Genomic DNA, 12,486 nt, shown 5'->3' on the forward strand with positions numbered 1-12,486 from the left:
CGTTTACGCAAATGCACATTGCTTCATGTCATTTTGACTTTACTATGCATGGAAGTGGCACAGTCAGTTCAAAAAAAAAGGCCAGCTATGAAAGATTATTTTGTTGGCAATTGTAGGATCACAATCTAGAGAGGAATATCCTCATAATAAAATGGTTGAATTAACCTGTTGAAAAGTCTCGAGATAGTGTAAAATCGGCCCTGTGTAATCAGAGTAAGTGATAAAGATGAGAAAAACAAGATCTTTGTTCCTTCACCAAGCCAGTTTAATGGTATGCCGCCTTTAAGATTATCAAAAAAATAAATAAATAAACAGATGCAACAGTTGGGTAATCCCAGCAAAGTCCTTCTTCAATAGTCTTCTATCATTTTTTGGGGGGTGGGCGTCGAAAAGTATGGATAGCCAGGAACAAAATAATCAGATGGACCAATTTTGAAAGACTGAAGCAATTTTGATTTCGACCAACGTCCAGGAACTCATTCTCAAGCTTACACATTTGAAAATGGCGCCAGAGCGGGAACATAGTATTGAACAGTGGTTCTGCGCGCGCTCTCATGAGTGCAAGGGATCACTACTTTTGCAGTTGTTCCTCCTGAAATCTCCAGGTATTTCCAGTTCTCCCGGGAATTCTTTTCTTTAGTTGTCTTGTTGAACTGTGCATGTTTCACTCTCTTTCCACGAAGTATTGGTGAAGAAGAGTTGTTGTTGTTTGTTTGTTGTCTTGTTTGTAATCGATCTCTTTAGTTTCGTTAATCTCTTTGGCTCTTTTGCTTATCCTCGAAGATCCACATATCTGTGAATATTTCCAATGATTTCTTCCCCCTCAGAATGGCAGAAGAAAATTGCGATGAACAGCAGTATTTGAATCAAATCCGCCAAATTATGAGTAATGGAAAACCTCGCACTGATCGGACCGGGACAGGGACTCTCTCTATTTTTGGAATGCAGTCGCGTTATAGTCTTCGAAATGGTAAGTTCAGGATTCGCTACTAATCTTCTTTTTTTTTGCAAGTGCCTCCTATGATAAAACGATCATCTAATGTTAGACGAGCTACCGTCGAGCGCATATAGTCATGTCATAATAGTCATATGATTGGAAAACACTTCCAAAATGATTGTGTCAGGTTTTGAATTTATTATTTTTAAATTTTCAAGTTTAGAGATAGATCGAACATGTTAATGGGATGTCAGCTGCTTGATTCACACCTTTCTTAATACACATTTCATCAGCAAAACTAGTTTTTCTTCTGTTCTTCTTCCTTTTTAATGTGATCTTGGGCGTGTTTTTAAAGCTATGCTATATTTTCGTTTGTTCTTATCAATCTCAGTTACTTTTATCGAGTAAAAACTCTCAAATACAATTAAAAGATGCGCTTTCTTTTTTCCAGCTTAAGGATGTAAGCGTTCACTGTATCTAAAGCTAAAGGATTTGGTTCAAGTTATTGCTGTAGCTGATATTCGCATCCTTTCGCGTCAGTTGTGACTAAAACTTTTAAGATTTAAAAAGAAACATTTTATTAATGCGTAGATGACGAATAGTCAAATTGCAGCCTTTTGATTTTAGGTGTTGTCCCGCTACTCACTACGAAAAGAGTGTATTGGAAGGGGATCGTTGAAGAGTTGTTATGGTTCATAAAGGCTGATACAGATAGCAATCATCTTTCAGCGAAAAATGTCAAGGTAAGATATCCATTTTTCAAATATCACGGCTCTTACAGTAGTTCTAGTTTTGCAGTGTCAGATATAAACTCAATTATGTTCTCGTATTTCTTTAAAATGGAGTCCGTAGCCTTTAATTAGTGCTGCGTGAGTGTTGCTGGAGAAACCATTTGCCTATGCGTCTTTTTGTATGGAAATCAAAGATGTTTTGTTTCAGATTTGGGATGCAAATGGCTCTCGAGAGTTCCTTGACTCGCTTGGGTTCACAGATAGAGCGCAAGGTGACCTCGGCCCTGTATACGGTTTTCAGGTTAGTCATTGATTATGCCAATTATTGTTTCTTTTCTGATGAAATTTAACGGATTCCAGTGGCGTCATTTTGGAGCCGAATACAAAGGCGCAAACGCAAACTATGAAGGTCAAGGTGTCGATCAACTAGCTGATGTCATCCACCAAATCCGCACAAATCCAGATAGCCGCCGGATTATTCTTAGTGCATGGAACCCCAGTGGTGAGTACCAGCCCTTTTATCTTTTCCCAAGATTTTGCTGCTAACTAAAAATTACAGATTTGAAACTAATGGCTCTTCCACCATGTCATACTCTGTGCCAGTTTTTCGTCCAGGATGGTGAACTGAGTTGCCAGCTTTATCAACGAAGCGGCGATATGGTACTGCATGCATTAAATTGGCGTTTCCTTTGCATTCCTTTTTTGATTAGGCGCTTTTCAAACCAAGCTATAGTCTCTCATACAGTAGGGTCAAAACGACACGAACCACGGTGCAATTGCACAAGCGGCTGCGCAGGAAGCAGGGCGGTGGAGCGTAGCGGTTAGCATCGAGTAGGAACCTTCTCTAGCATCATTCATCGCTGCAGTTTGCGATAATCCCACTACGATTCCAAACACCGTCTAAACTGCCTCGCTGCGAGCACAACAACTTACTCTACTGAACCTTATGTGTTCATATTTAAATCTACATAAACGCCTCAGGCTAACATGGAACTAAGGATACAATTATATTCCTACCTCGAAGGAATAACACTCGTATATATACTGAAATTGTTTAGATTTCCAAAACGTTTTCTAGAGTGAAGATTGAATAACTATAGTTGTTAAAATCATTATGATGACTCTCCTCTATAATTTCAATGGAGCCTTTTTTTAGAAGTTGGTCTCATTATTACTCGTTGCAGGGACTGGGTGTGCCTTTCAACATTGCTAGTTACGGCCTGTTCACCCATATGATTGCTCATGTTTGTGGCCTAAAGGTTAGTTTAAAATATGTATTTGAAATATCGTGATGTGAAATTTTTATTGTCTGATGGGATGTTTTTACTTCCTTATCGACAGTTCAGCAAGTAGTTTTCTCGTGTAACAGTCATTTTATTGTATTGTTATTGTAGTAGCCCATTTGAAATGTACTGTTGATTCAGGCTGGAGATCTTGTCCATACTCTTGGTGATGCTCATATTTATGTCAATCACGTGGATGCGCTCAAAATACAGGTGTTCAGCATTGAAAGTTATTTAAGGAATTCACCTGGCTTTATCAGTTTGAACAATGTGTTTGTTTCACAGCTTTTTTTAAAGCATTTTTTTCAGTTGGATCGCACTCCTACTGCTTTTCCTACTATAGAGTTTGGCGAAGGAATTCATACGATTGACGACTTCACTGCTGAAAAGATCATATTGAAAAACTACAGTCCACAACCCACTATCAAGATGGAAATGGCTGTCTGACTTTCGTGTTCTATTCTTCTGTTCTTTTTTGTATAGTTTCCTTTACATCCATCTACACTTTATTTTTCATTCCTTTAACTATTGTACGGGTATCATTATGGGTTGAAAATGGATCGGGAGTCTCTCGGATACTAATACCAACTTGTGCTGATTCCTTTAGTGCGGATTGTTCTTGAATGTTGCTATTTTGATATAGCGTAATGAGATGGTTGGTCAGAATCAGATAACTCGTTCATATGTTGTTAGATGTCATCATTTTCCCTTTTACTCTCCTCTTTCTTAGAGAGGGGAAAAGGTGCTGAATTACAGAGATTCAGTCAAGTTAATATATTCATGTTTCACTCGGCTCGTTAGATGATCTTTGTCTACTGCCTTCTTCACGTTGTTTAGCGAAATCGGAGAGATATAGTATTGTTTTATTCCTTCTTTAGATAGTAGAACAATTCTATAAGTAATTGTTGAAATGATCTTAGACAGTTAATTGTGAAGTATGAGTGGGAATAGATATAAAACTCTCATACATTCGGTCGTACTCGTGGTAATTTATCGAATGACAGGTGGCCAGTGCTGGGTTTTAAAAACTATTGTGTCGTCAGCTTGTGCGTTGATGGAATTGATTAGGAATTAACCCGTATGGGAGATGTGCTGACGTTCCAGTTTCTCCAGCAGTATAGTAGAGTCAAAACGACATAAAGCACGGTGAAATCGCGTAAGCGATTGCGCTGGAAGCGGCACGGTGGAGCGCAGCGGTTGACATCCAGTGAAGACCCTGCTTTATTGCTGTGGTTCGTGATGGTTCCACCTCGATTCCCACCGTGCCGTTTCTGCGCGATTGCACCGTGCTTCATATCGTTTTGACCTGACTATACAAAAGTGATCGCAATTGAATAAGTGATAGTAAGTGTTTGAAAGTAACAAACATGACAAAGTAACAGACAAAAGATGCGATAAAATTGTAAGAGACCGCCTGATGTCCTTTTCTTGTACTACCGATAGCTAGTGAAAATGGATGTGTGCAAAGAGGGTACCGGCGGAATTTCGAGCCTGGTCCGGTCATTCCTCATCAGAACGATTAGCGAGAGTGTGTACGTACATATTTCCTTGTAACTGAGCACTTCCTTGCGTCTCTGTGACTAGAAGAACATCTAAGACGGTTGTCTGCGCCTTCATGAACGACTGGAGCGTGACCTCGTCGATGTATGTTCGCGTATCCGCCGGCATATCTACTGAGGACGTTATGTCTCGGAGACATTTGCGGAGAATCCACCGGCACTCTCTTTACCGTTCTCCACTAAGGACAGAGTTCTTATGGGAGTTTATTGAGTGTATCTTGTTCGATTGGGGCAGAATAGAGGACAGTGTGTTCGGAAGAGAGGCGCACGTAGTGTTGTCGAGGAGTCGTGGTCAGCAAGGGAAGTATGTGAGTAAAAAAGGGCGGCAACATTAGAATATTGTTTGTTGCACAAGTAAAACAAGGACTGACAGTTCATCCTAGCGATATGTTCGTAAGTGATCATGCTGAATACCTTGATGAAATCGAGCGGTCTTCTACTGGTTGTGTGGCTTGGATTGACAACTAATACAGTAAGGAATTCATATTAGAATAACTTTTTATGCATGCTTTGGTTTTCCCCAACTATCCGGAAAAAAAAGGTTGCTGTTGACGTTGCCCGAGCGATTCTGCATCCACGAACATTCGAGGATTCACTATGTATTTATGTGGTGGCTATATTTGTTGGTGGATGGATCACCTTGTTAACCTTCGTTTTTTCTTATTGGTTGGTGAGTTCAGTAATGAATTCTTTTTATTTACAGAGGACCTCATTTTTTTTGTATCAGTTGCAAAGCAGTGGTTCATAAGTTGCTACAAGATTGCATTAATTCAAAATTTTGCTGGAATTTTCAGTACTTCCGAGCTCCAGTTCCACAGTATACGTATCAACTCGTAACAGGAGGATGCGTTCCGGTAACGCCTGATATTTACGTGGGTGTTTTTCATCGCTCCAATCATAGGCAAAAGCATGTAGCCGTATCGTAAACCCTTGGACTATTTTTGCATTTTTTTTTATGTTTCTAGTATATTTCAAGTATTCGCTGGAATTTCTGGCCTTTCGCAATGAACTTCATGAACACCCCAATAATGTGCTCGTCCCTGAAGAATCTCGCAAACCTTGACTTGCTACCTGATTCCTGTTGCACTTCACATTGATTGAAACGTTTTCAGTCTGGATCGGAAGGTGTGGATCGTGCAGGTGTAGACGTCTCACCACGCGATCATCGCGGCGGCGGCGAATCAGTTGAAGTTCATCCAAACTGTGAGCCGTTCGTGTACGCTGAACAAGCAACGCAGCAAGTGTCTTTGGGGGAGACGCCCACGCAGGAAGATTATGAGATGTAGCCTCGTATTTATTTCTGTCACATTCCTGACTAATGAGTATTCCGAAAAAAAGTGTTTCTTCACACTTGTCTAGTTCTTCCATACACACGCATAATAAACAATAGACTCATCATATGGTATGAGCTTGAAGACAGAGACTGTCATCAATTATTGTGTGGACCAGGATGTACAACATGAGGATGAAATTAGATATAGTCGGATCAAAACGACATGAAACACGGTGCGGTTACGTAAGCGGCCGGGCTCGAAACGCTGTGGTGGAACGTAGCAGTTAGGATCAAGGAGGGACACATGCTAGCAATGCTCGTGGCTGCAGTTCACGATGGTCGCACGTCAATTCCACCCGCCATCTCCACTGCGTCGCTTCCAGCGCAGCTGCTTACGCGAATACACCGTGTTTATGTCATTTTGAACCTTATATATCTCATCCATGACAAAAAGTTGACTTCAAGCAAGTAACTCCTGTGCTAACTACTCACTACGGAATCCTAAGCAGAATTTTTGGTGCAGTGATCACTTGTCACGCTCGAAAATCTCTCATATTCACCATCATATGCAAACTGGTAGATGAAAAATTAGAAATTTATTTGAATTCAAGGAGAATTGGCCGTCTTCTGACCGTATTCCTGTCTTCATCTTCAGCACCACTTTGTGCAGTAGACACAATCTGTTGAGGCAATTCATCTCCGGACCTATGGTTCTGCCATATTTGTAATTTTTAAAGACATTTCACCACGAAATTGACCTTGTTGAGATCACTCGTTTTTTTTTTTTGAGATGAGATCACAATCTGACTGGGTCATGGATCTCACAAGAGATTTGTAGCTCAGAAGTAGGAGCTTATACAGAAATCCAACGTGTGGAACGGCTTTATCGTAACGGACACTTCTACGAAGCACCTGAAAACTTCTAACGTCTGCTAGAGTGGAGACACGCATCGCATCTGAGGGTAAGCGGACAACCACTCAGCAGGCGACGAAGTCTCTCCCGTTCGAGAGTGGGAGCGGCGCGTATCTTGCTCTCGCAGACGTGAGATGTTCTCAGGTGCCTCGTAGGGGCATCCGGTGCTATAAGACTATTTTCCAGGCCATTTTCCTGTATAATAAGAGGTAGTTGAGCATGGTCTCGCTCATACCCGTAATCTACTCTCCTGAACCTATCCATAAAAAGATTTCAGCACCCTCAGTTTCGTGCTACGCTGCTTTTAAGACATTGACCAACAGTTACCTCATAAAAGCTCTTTTTCTCTTGTTTTACCTTCGCTTGAAAAAAATGAATCCAACTTTGCAATACACAAAATTTACGATATTTATTTAGGTTAATTATATAACTAAATAAAATATACTTAAGATTAAAAAAATCCGTAAAAAAATTCAATAACTTCAAATTCAACACTATGCCTCTTCGTTGAAAAAGGCGATATAATGCGGAAATAGCGAAATTTATACCTTATTCACGCTTAAAATGTCATAGAAATGAAAAAGAGAAAGGAATACAGGGACATAGATAACTGAAAAGATAGGAAAGAAAAGAAAGAACATCAAAAGTAGACTTTTCTTTTGATTTTAGTTCGATATAACTAGTGAAATTTAATAAGTTAATGCATTATTTATAAATAGTCGAATCATACTAAAAATATCATAGGCGACATCTCGCGATCGATATAACGATTCTTCTTCTTCTTTTTTCGGACTTCCTTGCAACTGCTGACTTCATAGTCCCTCTGATTCACGCCAATTCCTCTCCATGGGGCGCGTTTTATGTGCGCGAAGTTGATCGCCGCCAGTGCTCACAGTAAACCTTTAATTATTACTACATATTACAACAGTAGCACTATTTTTGAAAGAATTTGGAACAAAGGGTTACCTTGATACCACAGGCATAAATGCCGTTCTTCGAACGACCATGGGTGAGTTGACGACAGCGGCGCGGAATTCCCTAAATATCGATCGGTCAACATTCATCGGTCCCTGAGTGAAAGCGAAGTGTTTAGATAAAACTATTGCTATTGTTCGGATCAAAACCGCCTGAAGCTCGGCGAATTTGCGTATGTGGCACGGTGAAGCTGGAGGTTGTTATCGAATTGGGACCCTTGTCAGTTCCAACCATCTCCGCCGTCCCAGTCACTCGCAATCGCCCGCTCAGCAGTGCCACTTGGAGTGTCCACCGAGCCCCGATATCGTTTTGATCAGATCACGGATCATCCATTTTTTTGTGATGGTTTGTACTGTAGTACTTGGCGCTCACCTGTTTGTTACTCTTACTGGTGTCGCATACAATGGCTCATCGGCCTGTTCGAACATACTTTTCGGACGAATTTTCTTCTCAACACGTGGACTTCGTGATGGCGCGCAATGGCGACGATCTTGTGGTGGACTACGATCCACAAAAATCCGGCTCGCACGGAACAGCATGTCAGCATTCTGAAAGTGAACCACTGGCCAACACCAGTAGACAGAGAGGAGCCTGTTGAACTGTTTCCTGACCTCAACTTTGACAGGTTTTGTGATATCGGGCCGCTGAACTGTTCTTAGCAGACGCGTGGATTGTGGCGAAACGTTCACCGCCAATCGAATTGGCGCCAACGGTGAACGAGGAGGCTGAAAAAGAAGAGAATAAATTCCCCCCGTGGAATTTAGAATTTCTCCCGATCTCTCTTCCTTACCTGCCCAGCCATACCCATTTTTCGATGTACTGGTGGAGGTGTGATTTGCATGAAGGAGGCGGTATCGATCATCGAGTCACGACAAGGACTTGAATGTGCATGTGTAAATTATTTTCGATGTACGTTAGTATTAAAACTATGCACCTCTTCTCCTGTGTACACTCAAACATACTACGAGGTCGTTGTTGTTGCTGTTTACGCCATGCACGTGCTACTCTGTCGGATCGGAGGCTGGTGGTGGAAGCGATAGTGGTGGCCTAAGAAGTGTAAGTGGTCAGGTGGGGAACCGCTGTACCTACTTCGTATGGGTGATCCACGAATTTCTATTCGTGTGAGGACCCAAATCGTGCAATAACTTACCACTATCGGTATCGTTGGTGTCTGCAGAGGTATTTCGTTTATCGGTTGAGGCGGTGCCTCCTTTTGTTCGATTGATAATTTCCGGTATGTAGAGTAGGGCATAGTTCGGGGACTGAAATTTCTCCAACTCATATTAGGCGTTTCCGGTAAATTTAAAAACTTTTCTTTTGATTTTAAAGGATGGTCGAGGACATTGGAACTGTTTGTTATTCTGCTAAAATGTTATTTCTATGCTTCAATGTACTCTACCCACTATAACCCGTAAATTCACAACTTCTCTCTCTTTTTTTTGCGTAAACATATTTTCAAAACATAAGCAGGGGGGTTCGATGTCAAGCAAAAGACAAGTCCTGAAAAAATGTGAGAGGCGGATCGTTTTGTAAAATTAGATCTGTCCCAGCATTTTGTTCCCCTTTTTCGCATTATTTGCAAGTTTCCCAGTGGCTGCCAGAGATATACGAGCAATAACGGATCAAAAATTAAACAATTAGTCCAGTATTTGTTTTTTTTTCTGAGGATGGAAAAATAGGATGTAAGGCGGAGACCGGATCAGCCATCCTCCCCATCGTTTTTTTCTCAACATGTGGTCATCAAGGCTGAAATTTTCCCATTGAGATACACCTATTTTACGGGGAGCTGCCGGACTAGTCTATTGAGGCATTACTTTTTTTCTTCTTGCTTTTTCTCTATGCGCTCTTGAGACTCTTTTTTTACACCTACCTCGCTTCGTTACTATAAACGCTACTGCATCCGGAATCACAGCTGACCGATGAACGATGACTGATGGAAGGTGACGAACATCGAGTTGATGGAATAGTCTGAAAAATCACATGGTAGGAGTAAGCACGATGATATGAACAAAGCAATCTGTGGAAGGATTTAATCTTCGGCTATTAGCGATAATAGTATTTTTTTCGACCGTCCCCCGTACCTAGGTGCATAATCCTGGATTTGGAATGCAAATGGCGATTTGCATCTTGATCAGATAGGAAAGTGCATATCGTCATAAATTAGGCGGCAGTAGGACGATGCAGTGAAATCGGGATCTCTTCGGGCCGCTTCTCCCATAATATTCACGAATGTGGAAAAATAGCGGGCCTAATTGATAGGGTGTAGAGAAACAGAGCAGATGAGGGAAAGGTGAAAATATGTCGAAAATGTTGGTGGAAACCGGCTTGCGCACAGCTAGCATTCAGGATTTCGTGAGCGAAATTTTAGGTGAAGAGGAAGGTAATGGATAGATAATGACGATAGATAATGACTTGTGCGCTCTCAGAAAAATGCGAACAACCAAGATTTTTCTTTTGGTATTGTTCCTTAGTTCCCAGGCTACAAAAAGATGAGTGGAAGAATTAAGAGCGAAGTATTTGACGTTGATCAATCTCTTTGGGATGCTCGTATACATCTAACTACACTATGCAGCTCAGAATCCTAGTCTGAGGTTTACTAAGGCTCATCCAGCTATACAATGCCTGCTGGGACCACCCGATTCATTAAGTTCGTGTTTTTTTCCTCTCAGACAATCGTGGCACCATGTTATTACAACCCCGGAATGAGATAAAATACTTTGTTGGCTCTAGGGCACAATTTTCAAAAAAAAAAATCAACCCTGGATTCGTAGCCAAGCCTCTTACCGACTGAGTCACACCAAACACATATGTAGAAGATTGTACGCTCTAGTATGGCATATATCCTTATTTTATGAGGACAAACAAATCATTTCTTCGGACATGTCACGTCATGCAGACTAAGAGCTCAGAATCCTTGATAGGTCTCGAATTTCTGGATTTATCGGCAGAATTTTGCGCTTTCACCAAGATCTATTCGAACTTAAAGCTTTTCTCTAACGATCTCTTCAAGTCGCGGTTCATGACGGTCTCCTTAAGTAGCTTTTCATCTAATTTCTTCTCCTTCTGGATTCTATAAAGAAACAATAAATCCTCATTGTAAGCTTTCCTAATTCAGCCTATCGAAGATTTCACATATTCTATCTTATCGTGCCTGACATAACTCACCTACAAAAATGAGGACTTAAAATATTCGTTTTATGTTTCTGTTTCTTTCGATTCACTATAAAGAAAAAAAGAATAGATTTTTTTCCTTTCATAATATTTTAGTGTGAATTTCTGAAGCAGCTAACTAAATTAATATGAGAAATATTCACATATTAATGTGATCAAGTACTGCCAGGATTCTAAGATGCAAAATCGAAAAATCTTGAGGGTTGATGGATCGTTTCGTAGGCTGTAACCTACTATACTACGGAATTATTTAAATTTTCCAAAATCACTGAGTATAGTGGAGTAGCCTCTGAACATAGTCTGAATGTAATATATCGTAAATCAGGAGCGAGGTAGAATCAAACTCGCCCAGCTCATTTATTAAAATTGTTCATCTATGGACGACATGAGTTCCGAAAAGAAAAGAGCTCTGCGCCACAGTGATTCAGTCAGTCGTCTTTTAAAAGTGGCTGGTGTTTGAGATCCAAGTCATTAGTTTTTTTTTTGTTTTTTTTTAGGATGGAAAATACATTTTTCTTGTTCACGACTTCATTGAGATGTCAGGGATTTGTCCTTGGTGAGTCATTCTGAAGGGAACCTCATGAAACGACATCGTTAAATGCATCGTTAAATAGCGCGGAAAGTCATAAGTTAGCTACGTAACGATGCTTTACCGAAGTCAAGGATAACGATGAACCGAACGCGATACCTGTCCCAATGAGCTCACTCCGCTGTCAACACTTTGTAATGAGGACCGATCCGTTATGGCAGTAGTTCTTTTGATTCTCGCTTGAACATCAGCACATCCGGGAATTGTCGGCAAACGTCCGCGCATTTCCTGAACACGTTACGTTGCCATGCCGATCGTAATATGATGGATAAACTCTCACCTGCATTAGTTTCATGTGCTTCGATCGCAAAGCGTCCAACTGCATCATCCCCTGACGACATGCTTCTATCCGGGCACGAATCTTCACGTCGCCGTCAACGGTCAGCTTGTCACCAATTGCGTCGTCGATGGCAACGATAACGCCACGATGCTGTTGATCATCGATGTCATGGCGGAAGTCCAGCGACATGTCTGTGTAATCGCGAGGTGGCGGTTCCGGAGGCGGCGGACTAGCGCCATCCGGCGCCGCACTCGCCACACTCATATGAAAAACTGAAAGGACGCATTGAGTGAATGGAAGGACGCAGCGAATTTATAGAATAAGTGGACGAGAAGAAGCAAGGGTGTAAAGAGGAAATCTCGCGAAAATTATAATGGAAGTGAGTACAATGATCCTAAAAAAGTGAAGAAAAGAATTGACATATTTTAGAATAAGAATGAGGATGAAAAAAGGAGAAGGATATTGTTGGGCATGGAACAACAGAAAAAATATCAATTGAACGTCCTTATCCCGCCTAGTGAGAGTTCGAAAGTGTGAAAACGGAATTACTACGGGCAGTTTTGAACCCATGACTGTGTAGACGCTGTAAGAACTTTTTTTTTAAACTTTCATCACTGTTGTACTTCCACCTCAACTTTTCAATAACATGCAAATACTTATGTTTAATTCTTAATTTTACACCTTCCCTAATTAATACACTTCAACTTTTGAAAAGTATGAGTAAAAAGTTAGAGTTACAGTGAAAATTACAAAATTATGTATGAGCATCTTTATG

At 40.9% G+C, this 12,486-nt stretch overlaps 3 protein-coding genes across 4 annotated transcripts; 2 read left to right on the top strand and 1 right to left on the bottom strand.

Annotated features, from left to right (window-relative positions):
* Positions 1 to 828: 828 nt before the first annotated feature.
* Positions 829 to 3,398, top strand: RB195_007646 (uncharacterized protein; the record flags this gene model as incomplete). The annotated part of the gene is made up of 8 exons (XM_013437867.2): positions 829 to 970; positions 1,565 to 1,680; positions 1,877 to 1,969; positions 2,029 to 2,170; positions 2,228 to 2,328; positions 2,853 to 2,927; positions 3,093 to 3,164; positions 3,261 to 3,398. The coding sequence occupies 8 exons, from the start codon at positions 829 to 831 to the stop codon at positions 3,396 to 3,398; spliced, it is 879 nt and encodes a 292-aa protein (XP_013293321.2).
* A 1,530-nt stretch (positions 3,399 to 4,928) lies between these two features.
* On the top strand, positions 4,929 to 5,796 carry RB195_007647 (uncharacterized protein; the record flags this gene model as incomplete). Its single annotated transcript, XM_064181386.1, has 4 exons — positions 4,929 to 4,982; positions 5,052 to 5,180; positions 5,305 to 5,382; positions 5,623 to 5,796. 4 exons carry the CDS (start codon positions 4,929 to 4,931, stop codon positions 5,794 to 5,796), a joined length of 435 nt encoding a protein of 144 aa, XP_064038178.1.
* Positions 5,797 to 7,508: 1,712 nt separating this feature from the next.
* Positions 7,509 to 11,975, bottom strand: RB195_007648 (uncharacterized protein; the record flags this gene model as incomplete). Of its 2 annotated transcripts, XM_064181387.1 has the most annotated exons (10): positions 7,509 to 7,596; positions 7,663 to 7,734; positions 8,044 to 8,219; positions 8,283 to 8,396; positions 8,462 to 8,549; positions 8,606 to 8,718; positions 8,822 to 8,933; positions 9,542 to 9,639; positions 11,531 to 11,659; positions 11,712 to 11,975. In XM_064181387.1, 10 exons carry the CDS (start codon positions 11,973 to 11,975, stop codon positions 7,509 to 7,511), a joined length of 1,254 nt encoding a protein of 417 aa, XP_064038179.1. The 2 variants fall into 2 exon arrangements, with proteins under 2 accessions (XP_064038179.1, XP_064038180.1); XM_064181388.1 differs by lacking the exon at positions 7,509 to 7,596 and having other exon boundaries at positions 7,659 to 7,734.
* Between the last annotated feature and the right edge of the window lie 511 nt (positions 11,976 to 12,486).

The sequence above is a fragment of the Necator americanus genome, chromosome I, assembly GCF_031761385.1.
Source record: "Necator americanus strain Aroian chromosome I, whole genome shotgun sequence".
In the NCBI taxonomy this organism is placed as follows: domain Eukaryota; kingdom Metazoa; phylum Nematoda; class Chromadorea; order Rhabditida; family Ancylostomatidae; genus Necator; species Necator americanus.